General features: G+C 40.0%; 1 protein-coding gene across 1 annotated transcript in view; it reads right to left on the bottom strand.

Moving 5' to 3' along the window:
* Positions 1–16,860: 16,860 nt before the first annotated feature.
* LOC142102247 (cytochrome P450 2C23-like) overlaps positions 16,861–25,009 on the bottom strand; it is a 34,678-nt gene continuing 26,529 nt past the window's right edge. The window contains exons 7-9 of the mRNA XM_075186982.1: positions 19,059–19,246; positions 18,579–18,720; positions 16,861–18,072 (exon numbers count right to left, since the gene is read on the bottom strand). Coding sequence (XP_075043083.1) covers positions 17,891–18,072; positions 18,579–18,720; positions 19,059–19,246 — 512 coding nt within the window. The 3' untranslated portion in view covers positions 16,861–17,890. The remainder of the gene's footprint in view (positions 18,073–18,578; positions 18,721–19,058; positions 19,247–25,009) is intronic.

Below are 25,009 nucleotides of genomic sequence, written 5' to 3'. Positions count from 1 at the left end.
CTGCCGTTTGATCGAGGAAACATATGGACTGAAAGATACCTTTTTAACATACAAAATGTGAGTGTTTTTAACCCCATGTTTTAACTTAATAAATAGAGAACGTAAAACACCATGAGATCTTTCTCTGTTCTCTCCCTGGTCTCCAATATGTGCACTCTGGTGAGGAGAAGAAACAGGTTTAGAGGGGAGTAAAAGTACATCGTGGTGGTGCTTTTTTGAAGCAAGAGGACACATTATTCAAATACTGTATGGAATAGAAAAGGTCACATTGATGTAAGTTTACCATCTGGGACATCGGTATAGGTGGAACTAGAAGACCAACATCCTTTAATGACTTTGGGACCGTTTTCCCCTTGACTTATTCATTGACCCAATCCTTGTGTTTCTTTACCCTTCCCCCATTTGCGCCCGTCCTTTGATATTTATATTCTCTTTCATACAACACTGGCAGCATACCAGCATATATGGAATAAATGTGACAGGCTTTGGATGGGCTGTATTCTGTTCATTTTTTTGTTTTTTAAAATTTCCCTTCTCAACAAGCATTCATTGGTGAAGTACGCAACCGTAGTAGCACTGATGCTGTGTGTATGGTCTTTGACGAGTGGCATATTCTGTAAGAGTCCTTAAAAAATAATTATAACAAAGAGTCATTTTAATAATCAGACTGTGTATACAAGATCTGGCAAATGAAGGGAGCTTTTCATGTAGTCTAGTATTCCAATTGCATCCAGTTGAAAATATAATCATTCAGGGTTGTATAATATGTTGGTCTATATTGTATGTTAGTGTAGAAAGGCACATGCATAGGAGAACATAATTATATTTATATATTTTTCCTTTTGCCTATTGTGCATTCTTTTTGATGGTTGTCCTGTTTAGAATTTAGGGGTGATATAGTGAAAGTATTATAGGCATATATCAACCGTATTTAAAATGAAATTAGATGGATTTCACTGAGATTTGTTGAGAATTACAATCACTTGTTTTTTATGAATTGACTTTTATTCCAGGACATGTCACAGCAACAACAGGTTGGTAACCATTGTACTAAAAAATTAATTGTGCAGTTTATGTCTTCTAATTGATGATGTTATTATTTGGTTTGTGTAGCCCTTGTAATGGCTTTTAATAAGCTCAATACATGATGGGCAATAACAACATATGAGGCGAGGGTTGGAGGTAACCAAATGATGCACTTATCATAAGTAACTGTCTTGGTGCATTAGGAGACGACAGGAGCTGGTACTGGAGTTTCTACCAAACCACAAGTGTTTTATTAATGGGTCCCATGTAGTTCCCTACCAGTAGAATGGGCAGGGTCTAATGCAAAAGGTGCACATTTAAAATAGTGCTATAAGTTGTCCTCCATGGCCTGACCACACCCCCTTTACTGGCCACACCCACTCCTAAAGTTGGCCACACCCCAATATAGTGGGCCCCTATCACTGAATTCCCCCGGTGGGCCCTTCATGCCCCAGTCCGACACTGATTGTACGTGACTAAGCGCTCATCCCCCAGTCATCCATTAGATACTGGTTACATAATTATTTCCCCTTCGGCTCCTGCAATTAAAGAGTTACATAAGCACACTTAATATATTGTTATATAAAATCTGATTTTATACACATTGAAACAATAATAAATGTTATTGCCACAGTGTACGATACGATAGCAACTAACCACAACAAACCTCAAATGTGTGCGTTTAAATGCAATCGCAATGTACACAACATAATCATAAATATACATTGATTTAGATTGCTCTTTCATACAATTTTAATAATTTCATTTTGACACATGCAATGTGTCAACCACAGTTACCAGACATATAGAGAAAATACAGAGTAATGTATCTTCACAAGGAATTGAAGTAGCATAATCGTGTCTCATATGCCCGTGTGCATAAATTCATACTGTTTATTGGTTTTAATATTATATTTCCACCATATTCCAAAAAAGAGATTTCTTACCCTAGTTATCAAACAGCATTGATAAGTTGATTTTGTTTTTTTATTTCTCAGAAATTTATGAAGAAGCATTAGCAATACTCAGCTGCCCTGGCAATACTGTTCTACAGTAGTAAGTGTTAGCTTCGCCTGTCCATTCTATGGGAATGTGGCGGCTAGACTCACGTCCAAACTTGGAGTTTCAGAAGCGGACATCTGAATATCTTTACTTCAAGTGTTACTATCATTTATTTGAATGTTTTTATTATATCGGTAGAATTATGACTATAAAGCTACTACTACACAGGGCTACAACATGCCAGAGTTTTGTAGCTGAATAAATGTAGCATTGCATTTCATATACCTCCCCACTGTCCTTAAACTGGGACTGTCCCACCATCCTGCAGATCAGGAGTTTTGTCCTGATTCCGGAATAGTTGGCAGGTATGTCCAACTGACGGATGGCCTTTCAATGATGCATGTACCAATGGAAGCTGTGCAGCATTGAAAAGTTGTTTTTGTGGAGGGGGAGGGAACTTGGGTCATACCAGCCCTTTGGATGCGATGACATAACCCGTGTAGCGTGACCCATGCCCCTTCCTGTACGTACATTGTCCTGGTGTCCCAGCTGAAAAAGTTGGGAAGTATTATTTAGCTTCAATTATAATAAATGCAGGTTCTGGATATCTCGTGCATGAGTGTCTCATGTGCGAGTTAATTGGCATTCCATAGATAAATTGAAAAGGAAAGGCATAGATTAAAACTAGCTGCAAAATGGCATCTCAGTGAAATTATAGGTAAAAGCCCAATCTCCACCACACCTCTGGATGTATAAAAGTCAAATTTTTTTTATGGGAAGAAAAAGGCCCTTCGCCGATTGAGACACATTTAAATATCTGTCAGAACAAAATCTTGCTGTAAGCAAAGTTACTTTCAGGTGACTGTACACAGTGTGGGAAAGGTTATCAGCTTGTATGAAGAATTATTTATGCAAGAAACAGACAATTTGAGACAGATGGATGATGTTTGGCTAGGAGAAAGCTGTGCTTGGTACATAGTTTTATGTACTAGATAAGGCTGTGAAAGGAATTTGGGTAGTAGGGAAGATAGTTAAGAATAACTGTTTTTTTAGCTTTAGCATGATCATTACCAAAAACCCTTGAAGAGTCACACAAAACACTAAAGATTTAGAAGACATATTATAAGAAGTTTAACATTTGCATTTACCAATCATAATCCAGCACATATTACTGCACATATGCAGATACTATAAAATTCTATAGCGCTGTTATATAAATATGTAAGAGTGCATGCTGTTTAATGTATTAAAAACTATTAGTTTTTAACTAGCAAGAAAATAGTTTCTATTAAGGAAATATGAAGATTCCTGTGTGATTCAAGGTCAGAGAGTTGAAGTGAGAGGCGCTTACTTAGAGCAACACAGTCCAAAGAAAAGGATCCCTGACATCTTGGTGGATTTACTACAGGTCTTGAAGCGACTTATGTCAAGTGAGTGCAACAGTAGGGTAGAAATTTATTGTCTCCTCCATACATTACACTATAATACTACTGTTATTGAGGCATATTTTTGAGCTTGGATGTTTTTCTGGTACATCAGAAACTTTATTTACCTTTGGTTATAGTAGCTTAGATCATTTATTTCTTTACTAATATTGGTGTACATATTTTTTTAAGCTCCATGGGTCAATTCCTAACTTTTTAAAACTGCATTGAAGCTTGAAGTGTGATGGTACTTCATAGATTTGGCCAGGCTGCTAATTTTATGTGGCAGCACAGTGGCTAAGTGGTTAGCGCTTCTGACTTACAGCACTGGGGTCTTGAGTTCAGGCCTTATCTGTGAGGAGTTTGTATGCTCTCCCTGTGTTTGTGTGGGTTTCCTCCGGGTGCTCTGGTTTCCTCCCACACTCCAAAAACATACTGGTAGATTAATTGGCTGCTGACAAATTGACCCTAGTCTGTTTGTGTGTGTGTTAGGGAATTTAGACTGTAAGCCCCTATGGGGCTGGGACTGATATGCGTGAGTCCACAGTGTGTGGACTTAGTGGCACTGTATAAATAAATGGTGATGATGGTGAAGTGCTTGCAGGGTTTATGTATCGGTTTCAACTGCTGGCGGTTTGCCACTAATTTTAATTCATTTTAATTTAATTTACCTCCTTGTACTTATACTGTTACACACGCTCCTTTGAAGAACCCTGAACACTACTGTTTGCAACATATGGATATGTGCAATTATACTCTATATATTTAATCTCAGTGTGCCAATTCTATCATTATCATTCAAATGTATTTCTAATAAATATTGTTATTTTAAACGGGCTGTTATTTGTAGGGCCCTACATTAATTTTGGTCAATGGTGAGTTACTAAAATCGATCTTTCATAGATTACTCCTGTTTCATGCTTATCACTGCAGAAATCAAAGAATTTCCAACGTCTGGTGCTTCATTTGAGGTTTGAAAAGTTAGTTACTTCTGTAGCGATTCCATTTAATAGATCTTGAAACTTGAAAATCTCCATGCAAATGAAATAACTATTTATGAATATCATGCTTTAGTAAATTCCCTCATATATTTGATATTTCATATTACATTTCCCGAGCATAGAATTTGGGAGTTCTCAATTAAACATAAAAGAAAGCAACTATTCTATATATATCTGTGTAAGAGGCATATAGTCATATACTTGACAGTAATTAAGATGTCAGATCTGAGAAAAGGTGAGGATGGGGGAGAGTCTGAACAGGCATGATAGGCAATTTCATAGCTGGGTAGTGGCATAGGATGAAGTCTTGTAGGCAGGAGTGAGATGATTATAAAAGAAGAAGAAAGATATACAGACATGGCCAACAGTTTTGAGAATGACACAAATATTATTTTTCACAAAGTCTGCTGCTTCAGTGTTTATGATGGCAATTTGCATATACTGAATTGCTATTAATTTCAAAGTCCTACTTTGCCATAACAATGAACTTTATCCCAAAAACAACATTTCCACTGTATTTCAGCCCTGCCACAAAAGCTCTGTCTTGCTGATAGAGTTACAATAACAGACTGGAAGCTTTAAAAGGAGGTTGGTGCTTGAAATAATTGTACTTCCTCTGTTAACCATGGTTAACTGCAAGGAAACACGTGCAGTCATCATTGCTTTGCACAAAAAGGGCTTCACAGGCAAGGATATTGCTGCTAGTAAGATTGCACCTAAATCAACCATTTATCGGATCATCAAGAACTTTAAGAAGAGGTTTAGGAGTTGGGAAGAAGGCTTTAAGGCACCAAAGAACGTCCAGCAAGTGCCAGGGCCATGTCCTAAAGTTGATTCAGCTGTTGGATCGGGGCACCACCAGTGCAGAGCTTGCTCAGGAATGGCAGCAGGCAGGTGTGAGTGTATCTGCATGCACAGTGAGGCAAAGACTTTTGGAGGATGGCCTGGTGTCAAGAAGTCCAGCAAAGAATCCACTTCTCTCCAGGAAAAACATCAGGTACAGACTGATATTCTGCAAAAGGTACATGGATTGGACTGCTGTGGACTGGGGTAAAGTCATTTTCTCTGATGAATCCGCTTTCAGATTGTTTGGAACATCTGGAAAAACGCTTGTCCGGGGAAGGAAAGGTGAGCACTACCATCAGTCCTGTGCCATAAGGTAAAAGTGATAAAAATTGGGGTCCATGGCCAGGAAACTCCCCAGACCTTAATCCCATTGAGAACTTGTGTTCTATCCTCAAGAGGCGGGTGGACAAACAAAAACCCACAAATTCTGACAAACTATGAGCATTGATTAGGCAAGAATGGGCGGCCATCAGTCAGTATGTGGCCCAGAAGTTGACAGCATGCCAGGGTGAATTGTAGAGGTTTTCAAAAAGTAGGGTCAACATTGCAAATATTGACTCTTTGCATAAACTTAATGTAATTGTCAATAAAAGCCTTTGACACTTATGAAATGCTTGTAATTTTACTTCAGTATACCATAGTAACATCTGACAAAAAGGTCTAAAATCACTGTAGCAGCAAACTTTGTGAAAACCAATACTTTGTGTCATTCTCAAAACTTTTGGCCATGACTGTAGGTTTGAGGCAGATAGAAAAGGAGTGTATTTCATGGTGAGTTTGAGATGTATAAAGGGGTTTTGTTGAATTGGATTCTGGGGGATATGGTGAACCAGTATAGAGTTTTGCAGAGCAGTGCAGGGGATGTGGCATGTTGAGAGAGGAAGGTCAGTCTTGCAACAACATTTAACATAGACTGAAACAGGGACAGATGAGTAAGCTTAATACTAGAAAGTTAAAGGGAAAAAGTTCTTTCTTGGATAAGAAAACATCAAATTCTAGCAATGTCGAAGACTGAAGGTGATGGCAAATGCTAATGTGACAAGATAGTGAGAGACATTGATTTGATGAGTTAAGCTGACTGCAGAGGGGGGCGTGGCCTGAACGCCATCTCATCTGGACGTGTTCCTGCAGAGCTCTCCCTCTGGGCCTCAGATTTTTCACCTTTTTGAGACCCCATTGAGCGCCACCTAGAACCTGACAGTTTGCTGAACACTCGTGGCACCACTGGATGTAGAGGTTGTCGTGGTCCAGGCCATTTCCACTGCTCCACACGCTGTCTCACCTGGTCTCTACGTGGGAGCAGCTCCAGGGACTTGGACACTCTTACTGCTGCCCTTGATTGGCCCTCCCTAAGGTGCTTGACCCAATCGGACCTTCCCTTGGCTGATCCTTACTCAGCCCTGCGACCGGGACTCCGGTCCACCACTTCCGGTTCGCGACTGCGAGACCTAGACCACGGGGCTGCATACATGGGAAGCTGTTGCTCCTTGCCTGCTATCTCACACACCAAATTAGATTCTAAGTGAGGCACGAGGATACACTGCACTGTTCTATTTAGTCCCTCAGACATTGATAAAAATCTGCTACAGAAGGGGAAAGGTTTATCAGACAACGCAGTTTCCAGAACTCTGTTCCTTATCTGATAAGAATAACACATATCAGGAATTTCCTCAACTACTTAAAACTCAGTTGACCCAGTCAGGGCTGGATTTACCACTAGTCAACCTAGGCAATTGCCTAGGGCCCAGCAGTCCACAGAGGGCCCTCCCAGGGCCGGCAGTGAGACCACCCTTTAAAAATGAGCTGCTACTTATGGGCCAGTGCTATGTGCTTGCCCCCCGGGATAAAGTCTGCCAGCCAGCCCCTGAATAGGGGTATATGTTATGCTAAAAAACTATAGTGCTATGGATTTTTTTCAGGGAGGGGGCCCCAAACCAGTATCTTGCCTAGGGCCCCATGAGGTCTTAATCCGGCTCTGGACCCAGTCCAGGGAAGTTAACATTGTCTTCCACTTTAATATCTTTATCTGTGCTGATCTACTGCCATCTAGTGGAGATTTGTCATTACTGCAATCAACAAAGCAACTCTGTTTAAGCTCTCCCTGGCATTCAGACCTATAATAAACATGAAACTGAGATAAAAACTCCATTATCCGTTAAGGCTTTGAGCTACCCAGGATCAACATGCTAATATACTAAAGATAATCATTAGAGAATATCCCCCGCACAAGAAAATTTTTCTTTTTCTCTTATAATATTTTACATACAAGGGCAGTACAAAAATTGAGGTTGTTGCTAATAGGTGCTACTTCTAGTAGTAATATATCACAATAGAATAAAAAAAGAAAGAAAAGCAGTACTACTTCCAATGCACCAGGAGAAGAATGACCAGGCGAGACTCTTTGTTGCAAAAAGGGGCTGTACACGTATTCAGGTTGCCAGAGTTAGAAGTGTAGAATCAGAATTCAGACATGGGTGGTTATAGAAGACATCTTTAGTATATTACAATAGAATAAAAAAGAAAGAAAAGCAGTACTACTTCCAACGAAGGCACACTAAAAACGCAAATATTTAGTCCAATACTGGGAAATTATTCCATATCATTGAGGGGATTTTTGAAGATGGATAATACATAAACATAACTCATAAACCCAATTTTTTTTATTGATATGCATTAAAAATGAATTTAATAATTAAAAAGCGAAATATTAAAATGTTGGAGTCTGGGACAGGTAAATGAGATGGGAGTACACATGAGAGTGTAGTGGTGGTAGAATCACCTATATTTATGTATCCCCCTATCCACAATAATCACAGTGAGAATCCCTAATTAACCATCAAACATGATCAAAAACTGCACAGCTCATCTGAATAAATAAATCTTTATATTGTGTTAGTAACACACATATCTATAATTAATACAGATGAAGTTCCTGAATGTAAGTTCTGTTTCTATGTCCTTAAATGATGGTAAATATCTGTTCAATATTGTAAAGATCAACGGTGTATTCGTGATACCGGTTTATTTCTGAAATCAGCTTATTGGTTATTATTTTTTATTTGTAAGAAATTATACGGAGATTGTGTGGATGGTAAGTATGTTAGCTTATAATGATGTTTCTCATAGTGTGCAGAGAACTGTATGCGTGACCGCGCATACACATGTCCGGGGACATGATCGCGATCAAGGTAAATATATCAGTTTCACAGATCCTCAATGAATAGTAGAAAAAAGTACATATCTATATCTGTATGTGTATATTTTCAGGTGTGATCTGGGTTTAGTAATTATCAACCCCACATATACTAAATATTCCTTCTATTCTCACTTGAAAAGTGGCCGCATATAATTTTCCGGCTAGCTGGTCACCCTTTGTAAACTGTGTTATATAGGGTTATTATTCACCGACCAGCTATGGCAAAACAAAGGCTTAGGAAAAATATATATGTCTCAAATTACTTTGTGTATATTCACATTATTTCATTGAGGGGCTATGATTAAAGAGTATTGAGCATATACATTTAGCATTCACCCCAGAGAACTGCTTGGTTCTATAAATAGCAGCTTTAGTATTATTATTGAGAACAAAATAAAGTTGTGTTCTAATATATCAAATAGCTACATGTACAACAATCTAGTATTCTGCTCACATGAGAGGGCTGTGTTGATGTGCATAGCTCAAGTCTGATTACTAAGAGCATTAACATACAAAGAAAAGGTATTTTTCAACTTCTGTTGTTATATTGTATCAATAAATTGTAGCTGTGGTAAGCTAGGGTTAATGCCATGCAAATTGCTAATGTTCTTTTCACATCATTTCATAGTTAAAGTATATTGAGCATATACATGTGACATTCGCCCAACAAATAAATAGCAGTTTCAATATTGTTGTTAAAAACAGAATGAGGTTTCTATCAAATATATTAGTACCATAATAAAAAGCTGCATTTGTGATAATCTAATCTGAGGTTCAGCTCCTGTAAAAGGGCTGTGCTGGTGAACTGCAGCTCTGATCTAATTGCTGGAAACATTCACAAATACAAAGACTGAGTTTATCAGCTCCTATTGTTATATTATGTTAATTACTTATATCTGTGATAGTCTAGGATTAAGGCCATGTAGAAAGAGCTAATCCTTTTAAACAGAATTCATATTATTGATCAAAAAGGGTTGTAATAGCCAACTACACTTAGAACTCACTGAAACAGTCTCCTTCTAAAAACTACACATACACCTGACCTACATTTCACTATTAGCTTCTACTAGTGAGGCAACCTGTATGTAATTCGGGTTGGGTATTTAAACTAATATCCACCAATGAGCTCAATATAATTTGATTGACACATTTTTCAACCTATCAATTAAGATTTTTTAATGTTTTTACTATAAGGTCACAGGAACATACATATAAAATACTGTTTTTTGATAATTAATTATTCAAAATTTGTTTGGGACAGAGTCCAAACTTATAAACATCAAGATAAAAAGACTATATAAAGTATACATAATATGTAAGGTACATTTAGAATATGTATGTTGTTGATTATCTATAGATATCGACATAATGCTATCCCGAGATTGTTATCTGTACCTAGAAGTTATTGTTTAAATCACTATAAAATACATCTAATGACATACCAGGATAGGTTCACCATATTAATTTTGATTTCATCCGCTGTGAAGATAATTTATTTATATGTTATAAAAGATTTGTAGATTGTTATTATTGATTCTTCAAGATAATACACATTATTTTTAATGTTAATAAATGTGTGTTGATCAGTGACTGAGGATAAAAATAAATAAATACAAATAAAAATAATAATAAATAAAAATAATAATAAAAAATAATAATAAATAAAAATAAAAATAAAAATAAATATAAATAAAAATAAAAAATAATAAAAATAAAAATATAAAAAAATAAATTAAAATAAAATTAAAAATAAAAATAATAATAAAAATAAATATGAAAATAAATCAAATAATAATAATATAAATAAAAATAAAAATATACCTAGTTCCTGTGACCTTATAGTAAACACATTAAAAAATCTTAATTGATAGGTTGAAAAATATGTCAATCAAATTATATCGAGCTCATTGGTGGATATTAGTTTAAATACCCAACCCGAATCACATATGGGTTGCGTCCTAGTAGAAGCTAATAGTGAAACGTATGTCATGTGTATGTGTGTTCAGGGAGTGTAGCTGGCTATTACAGCCCTTTTTGATCAATAATATGAATTCTGTTTAAGAGGATTAGCTCTTTCTACAGGGCATTAATCCTAGACTATCAGAGATATAAGTAATTAAAATAATATAAAAATAGGAGCTGATAAACTCAGTCTTTGTGTTTGTGAATGTTTCCAGTAATTAGACCAGAGCTGCAGTTCACCAGCACAGCCCTTTTACAGGAGCTGAACCTCAGATTAAATTATCACAAATGCAGCTTTTTGTTATGGTACTAATATATTTGATACAGACCTCATTCTGTTTTTAACAACAATATTGAAACTGCTATTTATTTGTTGGGCGAATGTTACATGTATATGCTCAATATACTTTAACTATGAAATGATGTGAAAAGAACATTAGCAATTTGCATGGCATTAACCCTAGCTTACCACAGCTACAATTCATTGATACAATATAACAACAGAAGTTGAAAAATACCTTTTCTTTGTATGTTAATGCTCTTAGTATTCAGACTTGAGCTATGCACATCAACACAGCCCTCTCATGTGAGCAGAATACTAGATTGTTATAAATGTAGCTATTTGATATATTAGAACACAACTTTATTTTGTTCTCAATAATAATACTAAAGCTGCTATTTATAGAACCAAGCAGTTCTCTGGGGTGAATGCTAAATGTATATGCTCAATACTCTTTAATCATAGCCCCTCAATGAAATAATGTGAATATACACAAAGTAATTTGAGACATATATATTTTTCCTAAGCCTTTGTTTTGCCATAGCTGGTCAGTGAATAATAACCCTATATAACACAGTTTACAAAGGGTGACCAGCTAGCCGGAAAATTATATGCGGCCACTTTTCAAGTGAGAATAGAAGGAATATTTAGTATATGTGGGGTTGATAATTACTGAACCCAGATCACACCTGAAAATATACACATACAGATATATACTTTTTTTTACTGTTCATTGAGGATCTGTGAAACTGATACATTTACCTTGATCGCGATCGTGTCCCCGGACATGTGTATGCGCGGTCACGCATACATTTCTCTCAGCTTATAATGATGTTTCTCATAGTGAGCAAACATACTTACCATCCACACGATCTTCGTATAATTTCTTACAAATAAAAAATAATAACAAATAAGCTGATTTCAGAAATAAACCGGTATCACGAATACTCCGTTGATCTTTACAATATTGAACAGATATTTACCATCATTTAAGGACATAGAAACAGAACTTACATTCAGGAACTTAATCTGTATTAATTATATACATCATTAGATATTTGTGTTACTAACACAATATAAAGATTTATTTATTCAGATGACCTGTGCAGTTTTTGATCATGTTTGATGGTTAATTAGGGATTCTCACTGTGATTATCGTGGATAGGGGGATACATAAGTAAAGGTGATTCTACCACCACTACACTCTCATGTGTACTCCCATCTCATTTACCTGTCCCAGACTCCAACATTTTAATATTTCGCTTTTTAATTATTAAATTCATTTTTAATGCATATCAATAAAAAAAATGTGGTTTTATGAGTTATGTTTATGCATTATCCATCTTCAAAAATCCCCTCAATGATATGAAATAATTTCCCAGTATTGGATTAAATATTTGCGTCTTTCGTGTGCCTTCATTGGAAGTAGTACTGCTTTTTTTTCTTTTTTATTCTATTGTAATACTAAAGATGTCTTCTATACCCACCCATGTCTGAATTCTGATTCTACACTTCTAACTCTGGCAACCTGAATACGTGTACAGCCCCTTTTTGCAACAAAGAGTCTCGCCTGGTCATTCTTCTCCTGGTGCAGCCATGGCTTAGAAATAACACAGAAATATTAAGCCTATACCTGTTTTGAATTATTTCAGATCTGTGCTGACGAGTAAGGAAAAGAGAAACCCTTCTTCACCAGTGGCCTCCCTGGCATTGGAAGCTGGTTCCTCTTGGTCTACAGAGTTGACAGACTCTCCTACGACTCCTGCAGTGCAACTCAACCCTAACGCTCCCCTAACAGTTGGCGATTGATGATCTATAAACAAAATGCAGACCTCACCAACGCCATGAAAGTGTCCATACGGGAACACAGAGAAGAAGTTCAGGAGATCGCGCTAGTGAACTAGAACAAAAAATGAGCGACCTTGTACCCTCCCACAACGACCTGATGACACATGATACTTTACGTCAACTAGACTCCCTGTGGGACAAGATGGCCGAAATGGAGGATTGCTCTAGACGCAATAATGTGAAGTTTAGGGGAGTCCTGGAAACAGTCTCAAATGCAGACCTTCAATCGTATGTTCTTGCAATATTTCGGAAGCTATTACCCTCGACTTCGGAGCAAGATCTACTTATTGATAGGATTCATAGGTTACCAAAACCTCGGTCCTATGTGGGCCTCTCGCCTAGAGACACGCTTCTCCGCATGCACTTTTATCATATAAAAAACGTGTCTTGAGAGCAGCTAGGGAGACAGAAAACACAGAAGTCCTTGCTGATATCCAAGTGTTTCCAGACTTTTCTGCAGCGACTATTGCCAAAAGGAGATCTTTCACGGCTGTAACCACAGCTTTGAGGAGAAATGGCATCCTTTACCGGTGGGGATTTCCTGTCAGGCTCATTATACAGAGAAATAACTCTACTTATGTTGTTACCTCACCTGAAGAAGCCACACAACTATTAAATGGATGGGACATCGCTTGTTCATCTGGTCCGCTGCACACCCAGTCCCGCGGGTGAAAGGAACACTCACTTTCCTACCTTGGAATCCAAATCCCGGCCAACATTTCTGATGTATTTGATTTAAATTACACGCCTTTGATTGCCCAACTTGCTAAACTATCAACTACCTGGATGGGCTGTGAGGTCTCCTGGCAGGGCAGAGTGACGGCTTTCAAAATGATGCTGCTCCCCAAACTCATGTACATTTTTAGAACAATCCCATATCTGCTATCTAGATGCACTGCACTCCCTTATGATTAAGTACATCTGGAGGGGTAAGCCCTCTCGTTTGTCTTTCATGCTTATGGCTTTGCCCAGAAAGCAGGGTGGGCTTGCGTTACTCAACTTAGTAAAATATCAAGAGGCATGTATTATTTTTCAGATTCGGGACTGGGCCCTTTTGGCTAAACACAAACCCTGGGTTGATCTGGAGGGTGCCCTTTACCTCTCTTTCTCTATAGCTGATCTAATCTGGCTCCCTTCCCCTCTGAGACCTCACCCCCCCCCCCGCCTCCTTATTCTATCCGCGACGCTCTTAAGGTTTGGGATAGGACAGTGGAATCCTCTCCAGACTTTAAATCCCCCACTAGTAATATCTCTCTCTACATTGTTGCTTCACTTATCCCCAATCCAGTCTCTCTAATTGGATCTCTGAGAGTTATTGCTCCTTGGCACATTTGTTTGGGGTTTTTGCTCCTTTGAAAAGCTGCAGGATAGTTTTGACCTCCCCGCCAGAGATTTTTATAAGTACCTGCGGCTGCAGCATTGGATCACTGACCTTCTGCGTAAGGCATGCCCGGTAAACCCCCCGCCCACATCTTCTCTATTCTAAAATGAATAGAGCCAATAGCAAAAGAGATATCACATTTTGGTATACCTACCTGCCGTGTACACAGAGAACTTACAGTTATTTATAAGGGATAAATCGTAACAGCAGGGTAAATATGTTATAGCAAATGAATCCATTGATAAGTTTAGCTAAAGTGTAAAATGTGAAGACAGAGAGTCTGATGGAAATGTATTTGATGGCTTTGCACATCCCAGTGTGAGAAGAAAACCATATCACCTGTAGCAGCTTCAAAGAGCTCTTGCTGTTAATCTTGGACTCCTGAATAGACTTTGTGGGGCCGGTCACATCTGGACATCCTTGCAGTCCAAGGCAGCATTTTGCAGGCTTATACAGGTAAATAGAAATATGAGCTTCAAAAGGAAAATGCCTTCATAGTTCAAATTTTGGGAAATCCGGGTGTTACTCCATACTGAGGAGCAGAAATCACATCAGGGTTATGAATGACAGGTACGGGTGGTATCCGGGAACAGCTATACTCGCATATCTTTTCCAAAAATATGTCACATTGTCATAATTACATCATGTTTGGTATTTAAATGTGTGGGAGATTATGATCCGTTTATTGAAGGGGGAGTTATGTCTCTGGGATATATCTGTGAAGAATTACCCACAGGTCAAAGCTTTGGGAATATTTGTGAGCAAACTATAGTGACACCCAGGGGACATCCCAGCCCCCTATTGGCATTAAACACTGCCTCTGTGAAGACCATCCCATTTTATTTTGCTTAAAAACTGTGTTTTGAAGGTACAAATTGTCAGCTTCTTGGGGATCAATCTAACTGAAGGACTGTCCATCTCTTCTGATTGCCCCAGGCATACAGAATATTATATGTAAGTGATGCTCTGTACTTTCATCCCATTTGTTTTTATAACTGTTTGCAATTTTTTACTTGTATGTCAAATCTTTAGCTAATTGTTTTTTTATTCTCTGTAAGCATTGTACTTTTTGTATATTAAATCTAACAATTTAATAGTTCTGTCCTTATTGCTCCAAAACAAATTCATTGCCTGTTTAGAAGAGACAGATTGCTTGGCTAGATTAACTCTTTAGAAACAAGTTTGTGAAGGGTTAACTGTTCAGCTATCAGAGCACAGAGTGTGCGCAATTGGGTGATTAAGTCATAGGCTTGTTATGGGCCTTATACGTAGCTGGTGGCAGTTGTGAGATGTTAAGCATGTGTATGTGTTGGGATGGGACCAGCGAAATCTGTAGCCTTAGAGGAAGATGTGAGTTTGAGATTTAGGCTGGAATCCTGTGTGTTACCTTACGGTGAGCTTCCAAGTCACAAGTGCGCAGAGGGCGGTTTGTGACAAGTAAAGGGGTTCAGGAGCGTTTTCCTGACAAAATAGAGGTGATATATTGTATGACTGTTGGAAAATACGATAAGGTATCTAATCAGGGAGTAGCTAGAGGGGCTTATGCCTGACACTAACTTTCCACCCTCTCTATTACAACTAAACATACTTCCCAAGCAAAATGGGAATCCGGTTTAGATATAGCTCTTTCCCCGACTCAATGGAACTGCATTTATAATAATTTTGCCAAAATGTCTAAATGCAAAAATCACCTGAAAATGTTTATGAAGCTCCTGTACAGGACTTACTTAACCCTTGCCTGCCTCTTTAAAATATGTCCCACTCACTCAGCATTGCTGACATAGTTGTGGAGAGGTGGGTCATATTTTTCATGCCTTTTGATCCTGCCCGATAATTCAAACGATTTGGATTGAAGTTTTTCAACTCGCAGAAAAGGTCATGTCGGTAAAACTTTTCCTGTCTTCGCTCATTGCCCTTCTCCAAATATTCCCCGATCAGGTACCGCAACATCATAGATATATATGGGGTCATATCATGATTGCTGCTAGAGCGACCATTGCTCAACAGTGGAAACAATCCTCCCCTCCCTCCAACAACAAAATTGTAGCTAAAATCCATTTCAGCTAAGATATGGAGTCACACGAGGTTTCTTATTCCATGGCCCTTTCCTCATCCATAGGTAAGTTGATGTCCTGCCACGAGTTTGCTATAGAGGGGGAGGAGGGTTGGGATGCTTGGCCCTCCAGTCAGGTTGATCACTGCAATCCTGAATCCTCATGTACAGTCTTCCCAAGCTGTGCCATAGGAAACGCAACAGTTTGGCCCTAGAGTATATAACGTATTTATCTGCCGGAAGTTTGACTGATTTATTAATCTTTATCTGTTAATGCCACTTACAATTCAGGTTTGTATTCAGCTTGTTGTGTGTCTGCTCCCCACTATGTACCCCTTCCCATTCCCTTTATTTGTTCTGTATCCCCTCCCTTACCGTTTAAATACCCCAATAATAATAATTTTGATTAAAAAAAAAAAGCTGAGGGCAGAAGCATATATGACACCAAAGCAGTAAGCTTGGGAGACTGAGGAAATGGTTATATTCTTGAGCGTGAGAGATGATGGAAGTGGTAACTGCGAGAAAGCAAGTTAATCAGCTCTTGGGCATGTTGAACGTTACTTAGCATCCAGGTGAAAACAGCAGAGAGGCAGCTGTTCACAGCATATATAGAGTTGATCGAAATTTTTTCATAGGGGTTCTTAAACCAGTTCATTGAAACTTCATAAAAAAAAAAATCTAAATTATTGAAAGACTTCACATTTGAACTAAATTTGAGCTAAATGAAAATGTTTGATTATTTACAAACTGGTTGGCAACATTTAGTATTTTTAATGTTCTTTCATGAAGCTTCAAACTTAAACACAATAAAGCTCAAATGAAAAAAACAAAACAAACACTATAGAATGCAGCAATTTAATCACAAGCATGGAAATGGTACAATATTACAGTGTTTTATAAATTTCTTTTAACGGCAAGCTCTCAATCTTCAAATTTAAACTTTGAATTCAAGTTAACAGTTTAGCCATTATAAAATGCTCACCAGGGTGGTCAAACCAAAAATTTATTTAGGCATTTTCTAGATTAGTTTTGCTACAAGATGGAGAAAGCTGAACCATACAGGTTCAACCAAATTTCAAACTGGCTCAAATAATTTGACTATCTGGTCATTATCATCCATTTGAATGTTTTTATTACATTGGTAGAATTGTGCCTATAGGGCTGATGTAGAAATGTAGCATTTAATTATTGCATTTGCCTTCAATTATATTTTGTGCCAATTCTAGATTCATCTTGCTTGCAGGGCTAGAGCTATCAATGGTTAGGAGCACCTAAAAAAAGAAGTGTTTCTTAATGTTGCTGTAATGCCCCCAAACATAGCGCCAGCTGCTCACATGGGAGAGTAGCACCTGGAAGCCTCTTACCTGTGAAGCTGTTGGCTGCTGCTTTTCAATGTCAGTGATGGGCAGGGAGTATGACACAGGACTTGAAATTCCATTTAGGCTCTTATCTGCTAAGGTAAGAAGCAGTAGGGGTGGGGTGCCACCTCTGACGTAAGAGGGCACTACCTCCAAAAGAGAGAAGAGTGCTGCCTCTGAGAGACAGTTTCCACCAGTCCTGCTTACATGACAGCTTCCTATGACTGTTTTGCAGCTTTACATATATAATGATAAAAAGCGAGCTGCAAAATTGTACTTTTTTTTTATTCAGCTACTAATCAATTTTTCTGCTAGTCAAACTGAGTTTTCAATTAAGTATATTTGTTTTATACAATAAATTTTGAGATACCTCTTGGTGAATTGACCCCCACTGTGTTGACTTGCAAAGATACATATATAACCATGTACATTCAGTACCTCTGAGGCCATCTGAGTGATGGCCATATCTTGTATTAAAGGGAAATCTGAATTGGTTGAGGTTAGGTCACTGGGTTAGTGTTGGATTACATAAAGCATGTAAGGTCGAGGAACATTGCTGCCACTGTTGGGTACGGGCGATATGTCAATATCTTCAGGTTCCATGTTGCATTTCAGATCAAACAACTGTATAATGGATGTGAGGAACAGAAAAATCTCCATGCGTGCAAGACCCTCTCCAATGCAGGCTCTCTTACCTGTGGGAGTAAGTCAAGAATTAACATGGCTTGTGAGGAGTAATACAACGGTTAATAGAGAGAATTCATATAAAACACTAAGAATGTCAGTGAAGGGCAGGCAGCACTTTGGCTAAGTGGTTAGCACTTCTGCCTCACTACACTGAGGTCATGAGATCGATTCCTGACCATGGCCTTATCTGTGTGGAGTTTATATGTTCTACCCATGTTTGTGTGGGTTTCCTCCGGGTGCTCTGGTTTCCTCCCACACTCCAAAAACATACCAGTAGGTTAAATGGCTGCTATTAAATTGCCCTTAGTCTATCTCAGTCTGTGTGTATGTTAGGGAATTTAGATTGTAAGCTCCAATGGGGCAGGGACTGATGTGAATGAGTTCTCTGTACGGCACTGTGGAATTAGTGGCGCTATATAAATAAATAGATGATGATGATAAGAAATATAAATATACAAAGTAAGTATTATTCTATACACATTCTATCTTATATTAACATTGCCTTGGATATCACCTATAGAGAAGGGTGTGAAAGCTTCACTTTTCTTCAGATTGCCTTGATCATCTAAGAAATGTCGTGGATCAAATTTCAGTGGATCTTTGAAATATTTATCATCCTTCAGGATAGAGGTTAACATGGAGAACACTGTTGTACCCTAGAGAACAATAAAACCAATTTTACCTTTAATATGAAGACCACTTCTGAAATATTCCATGTTTAACAGAAACAGCTTACGCAAGTAAGGAGAGGAACTTTATTTGGAAATTGTAAGCTAGAGTGGAAGAGTTCCTGATATTGCATTCCATAAAGATGGAAGACTGTAAAAGGGGAAGAGAGGCCTTCAGAGAAATGCTGTAGGGCATACGGGAAGGAGATACAATACAGAAGAAAACAAATTTAAAGATTTGTAAACCAGCTTGACCATTTATGCTGAAAACCATTCCCTGACATCTTTTTTGCTATAAAAAGGTGTCTCATGTCCAGGTTCCTGACCTTTGGAATGTGATAGCCTCTCAGCTTTGTATCCTGGTTGGTTGAGTGTGGGAGCCCTAGAGGTGCAATATCTACAAATCTCTGTATTTCATGAACCACTGCATCAGTGTATGGCATTTTGAGTCTATCCTCAAGTGTTGGACAGCGACTCTGGCCAGTCACCTTGCCAATTTCATCATAGATCTTTTCTGTTGGAAGATAAAAAAAACAATCTGTATGTTTTTTTAATTACATTGTTCTGCAATCAAATCACATGTATAAGTTACTTGTTACATATATTAGATATTGTAAGAGGGGTGAAATATTAATAAAATGTTTGCAAATTTGTTTAATGATATGTGTAAGAATTTATGTTATAATGTGTTTCAACCTGTGTAACACTTTATGTGCTGTTTTCAGTGTCTGGTATGCTCTATTGTATGTATAAGAGAGCAGTTGTTCTCTATCAGTAACTAGACATTTTAGTACTCTGAGCAGAAGGGCAACACTGATGCTGCCCACCCCCTATCACTTTGGTGGATATAATGGTAGACAACCAGGGTGTGGGCACATGTTATACCACCCTTGTTGCGGCTCTGCAGTTTGACCACAACGTGTTTATTTTTAGCACAAATACCAATTTTATTTAGGGACAATGTGCTTTGATATCCAAGCCACATGCTGTAAGTGATGCCCTCTTATCCTCACCTCATTGCTCTGTGTTACAGTCTGTTTACATTACACAACTGGTCATAGGTGTGTTACCAGCATTGAATGCAACTGAACACTCTTTGTAGAATGCAAGTGTCCTACTGATCAGGGCCCTCTTAAGAACCTCTTGGGCCCCCGGGCACAGCAGTGCACCGGGGCCCCTATATATACAAAAATAAAAAAATAATGATTATATATATGGGCCCTGCAGCCCAGCGGGGCCCGTTGGAGGCAGGAAAAAGAAAACCCTGAAAAAAAGAAGAAAATACTTACCGTGCTGTCAGCTGGCGATCCGGCTCCCTCCCTGGTCTCCTCCTCCGTCGCACTCCGCAATGGATGTCGGGCGGGCGTGATGATGTCACGCCCGACATGCACTGCCAGCGAGGGAGGAGGAGACCAGGGAGGGAGCCGGATCGCCAGCTGACAGCACGGTAAGTATTTTCTTCTTTTTTTTCAGGGTTTTCTTTTTTGTCCTGCCTCCGGAGGGCCCCCCTGGGCTGCAGGGCCCCCGGGCACCTGCCCAGCGTGCCCAATGGGAAAGACGGCCCTGCTACTGATCATTGATCCCTGTGACAACAAGCTTACCTATTCACAGCTTAAAATATTTTAAAGTCTAATGCTATTAAAACATCAATTAAATGTGCTGGATTTAATGGATGTAAGTTGTGAGTGGGAAAAAGTTTTATCATAGGGTTTAACAATCCCTATCAGACCAACATTTTCCAAGTGACTAAAAGGTGCCTCGGCTGCAAGCAGTTAGATATGGCAGGTTCAAGCAACCTGTGGCTTGTCACTCACCGGACTGTGAGTGCTTCTTCCCGGACTATTAGGAACCGTGGACGTCCTCTATCCTGAGGGACTGCGCATGCGCAGCCCTTTCCAAACCTTCAGTGTATGTTCCTTTAACTTAATTGGCAGATCAGGCAACCTCCCTATATTAAGCACCTGTGGTCAACACCACGTTGCCTGATCTTGGAGTCTCATTCCCCATGAGTCTCTGAAGGTGTTCCTGTGTTTCCTTGTTCACTCAGCCCTGCTGATTCCTGTGGTTTCCAAACCACTTCTACCTCTGTGGTTTCCAAACCACTTCTGCTACTGTGGTTCCCATACCACTTCTACCATCTACTATATCATCGTGACTGTGAGCTGATTCCTATCCGCTGCCTCCGTGCACTACAGTCTTCTAATCACTTCAACTCTACCATGTATCATTGGGACTGTTAGCTGATGCCTATCCGCTGCCTCCGTGCACTACAGTCTTCTAATCACTTCAACTCTACCGTGTTTCCTTGAGTCTGCTGCCACTATTGCTACCCGCTACTCTCCGTGATCATCTGTTCCAGTTCAACTCTGCTCCGGTGTCCCATCGTTACTGCACCTGCTGGTTGCTATTGGTTACCTCCGTGTTCCCGCAGAGACCCGCTGCTGTTACTTCTCAGCGCTACTCATCCATCTACTGCTGATCCGCTCTCCACGCCTTCCTGTGTTCCCTGCTGGTCTACCTACCTGTGCGCTGCACCTGCTAGACCCCTGCTTCACCCATCCAGGGACTTGTATCCTGCTGGCCTCCTGCCCTTCAGGTATCTCTGCACTCCTGTCTGACTGCCTTCTCCTGAACCACGGTATGCATACTTCCCATTGACTGTGCTGTGTATTGCATACCTTGCTGGACTGTGTTGGTTCTCCTCTGGAGTGTACTATCTGCTGACTCTACTGCCATCATTGACTGTGTTATCTCATGCCGGATTACTTCAAGAGACTTTCTATATTGGCAGTGTTGTTCAGTCATTTATACATTTATATTGTGCATATTACTGTGGATCAAAGTCAAGGTGCCCGTGTATATATTGTGTTGCAGTCTCTCCCCGTGCACCTCCTCACATATATATTCAGTAGTACAACTTGCTAGTGGCAGACCACTGACTCCTGTTTACAGTTTCACCTGTTCCAGTATCCTCTCACATAGCAGTGGTACAACTTGCTAACGCAGACCACTGACTCCCCGGATACCTCCACTTGGATTCCATTCCTTCACTCAGACAGCGGTACAACTTGCTATCCGCAGACCGCTGACTCTCATCACCTCCTCGTTTCTGTTGGACATTCCTCCTCACTATAGCAGTGGTACAACTTGCTACCGCAGACCACTGACTACCTTCACGTGTCCTTTGTCCATACAGTTCCTCGTGTATTACTACCTCCATATTGCCAGTGCTGCTAGTCATAGACTTTCCTGAGCATCTCATCATCTGCTATTTCCTGTTCCGTGATCACCCTGCTACCAGAGTACCATATTACCACCTATACTGCTCTGGTAAGCCTATCACCTGGTGATCCCTGGGTAAAGACTCCTAGTGCCCGTGACAGTAAGATCAGGCCATGACAGACCCAGATACGGAACCTACTGCTAAAGAGATGCTGCAGCATCTGGTCAGCCGTGTGGAGCAACAGGATGCTCGCCAACAGCTGTTACTTCAATGTTACCAATCGTTAACCTCCCAAGGAACATCTGGACAGACTGTTACAGCTAGTATTGAAGCTCCTGTGCTTTCCTCCGTTTCCCCAGTGCCATCCCAGGTGTCTACAGCTCCTACGCTTCACCTGCCTACTCCGTCAAAATATGACGGGGACCCCAAAACTTGTAGAGGTTTCCTTAACCAATGTTCAGTCCATTTTGAACTCCAACCTCAAAATTTTTCTACCCATCGTTCCAGAGTGGCCTATCTTATCTCATTGTTTTCTGGACAAGCCCTGGCTTGGGCCTCCCCTCTGTGGGAGAGAAACGATCCAATTCTACAAGATAGTGCCAAATTCATTTCCACGTTCCGAAGTGTGTTCGATGAACCAGGTCGTGTGACCTCCGCTGCTTCCAGCATTCTTCGTTTGCGACAAGGCTCCCATACAGTAGGACAGTATGTCATTCAATTTAGGATCTTAGCCTCTGAACTTCAGTGGAACACTGAAGCATTAGTTGCCGCCTTCTGGCAGGGGCTCTCCGATAAAATTAAAGATGCACTGACTACCCAAGAGCTTCCTTCGTCACTAGAAGATTTGATCTCTCTTTGCCATCGTGTAGACATGAGATTTCGTGAAAGAGAATCTGAGAAAACAACTTCTGCTAAAGCACCTCTTCGTTTAAACCCTCAATTTCGTCCAGTTTCACCTTCTGTGATTCCCATGGAGATAGGACGTTCCAAATTATCTTTAGAAGAGAGGAAACGAAGAGTAAAGAATAGACTCTGTATCTATTGTGCTGATTCCACACATATGCTCAGTTCTTGCCCTAAGAAATCGGGAAATGCCAGGCCCTAACTAGTTCTGGAGAGGTGAAGTTAGGGTCCCTGGAGTCCTCTCCATTGTCTATGAAATCTAAAGTCTGCGCTTTCGATGTTACGATTTCCTTTGCTACCAAATCCTTTGAGTCACAGGCATTGATTGATTCCGGAGCAGCAGGAAATTTCATTTCTAAATCACTAGTGAATCAATGGTCCCTACCAGTGATCACTTTAAAAACACCCATTACTGTGACGGCTATAGATGGATCACGTCTCATCAATGGTCTCATCACCCAGAGTACGTCTCCAGTAACCCTTCAGATTGGTGTACTACACCATGAAGAAATTTCGTTTTTAATTCTTCCTGTTACGACAAGTCCGATTGTCTTAGGCCTTCCATGGCTTCAATGTCACTCTCCCCAGATTGACTGGCGCACCCCTCAAGTTACGTCTTGGGGGCCTGAATGTCACCATCGTTGTCTCTCTCAAGTTATTCCTCTTAAAGTACAGCAATCTTCCATCTCATCGTCCTCCCCGGGACTCCCTCCTCAGTATGCTTCATTTGCCGATGTGTTTGATAAAGCTCAGTCTGAACGTCTTCCTCCTCATCGTTCTTGGGATTGTCCGATCGACCTTCTACCTGGCAAGACTCCTCCCAGGGGTCGGGTCTATCCTCTCTCGTTACCTGAAACTCAAGCCACATCTGAGTACATACAGGAGAATCTCCAGCGTGGGTTCATTCGACCTTCCACCTCTCCCGCTGGAGCTGGGTTCTTCTTCGTCAAAAAGAAGGATGGATCATTACGCCCTTGTATAGATTTTCGTGGACTCAACGCCATTACTATCAAGAATCGGTATCCCATTCCGCTGATCACTGAGCTATTTGATCGCATCAAGGGAGCTCGGATATTTACTAAGTTGGATCTTCGTGGTGCCTACAATTTAATTAGAATCCGTTCCGGTGACGAATGGAAGACCGCGTTTAACACCAGAGATGGGCATTACGAATATTTAGTAATGCCCTTCGGGCTGTGTAATGCCCCCGCGGTTTTCCAGGGTTTCATCAATGAGATCTTTCGGGACTTATTATATGTATGTGTCGTTGTCTACCTGGACGACATATTGATCTTCTCACAGGACCTGCCTTCTCATCACCAACATGTGGCAGAGGTCCTCTCCAGACTACGGAAAAACTCATTGTTCTGTAAATTGGAAAAATGTTCATTCGAGTTACCCCAGATTCCATTCTTGGGGTATATAGTTTCCGGAGTTGGCCTGAAGATGGATCCAGACAAAGTAAATGCTGTACTACATTGGCCTCAGCCAACTACTCTTCGTGCCATCCAGCGTTTTTTAGGTTTTGCCAATTACTATAGACGCTTCATTCAAGACTTCTCATCCATTGCATCTCCCATTGTGGCCTTAACTCGGAAAGGGGCTAATACTAAGCAATGGTCATCTGAGGCTCTCCAAGCCTTTCAAATCCTCAAAGAGTCCTTCTCGTCTGCTCCCATTCTGCGACAACCTGATGTGACACTCCCCTTCTTCCTAGAAGTAGATGCCTCTAATGTGGGCTTAGGAGCTATTCTCTCCCAACGCTCGGAGCAACAAAAATTACATCCTTGTGCCTTCTACTCTCGGGGTCTTCTGCCCGCAGAGAAAAACTATACTATCGGGGACAAGGAGTTGCTGGCCATCAAAGCTGCATTAGAGGAATGGAGATACTTGTTGGAAGGAGCTCGCCATCCTGTGACGATCTTCACGGATCATAAGAACTTGTCATATTTGCAATCTGCTCAATGCTTGAACCCTCGTCAAGCAAGATGGTCTCTTTTCTTTTCCCGTTTTGAATTAATTATAACCTTCAAACCAGCTGCTAAGAACAAGAAAGCTGACGCTCTATCTCGAGCTTTTGTGACGTCCTCTGATGTAGAAGAGGTTCCCAACCATGCTATTCTAGACCCCAAATGTATTTCTCTGGCTGCG

Source organism: Mixophyes fleayi, chromosome 9, assembly GCF_038048845.1.
Source record: "Mixophyes fleayi isolate aMixFle1 chromosome 9, aMixFle1.hap1, whole genome shotgun sequence".
In the NCBI taxonomy this organism is placed as follows: Eukaryota; Metazoa; Chordata; class Amphibia; order Anura; family Limnodynastidae; genus Mixophyes; species Mixophyes fleayi.
Note: the sequence above shows the minus strand (reverse complement) of the source record. Positions and strands in the feature narration are given on the sequence as shown.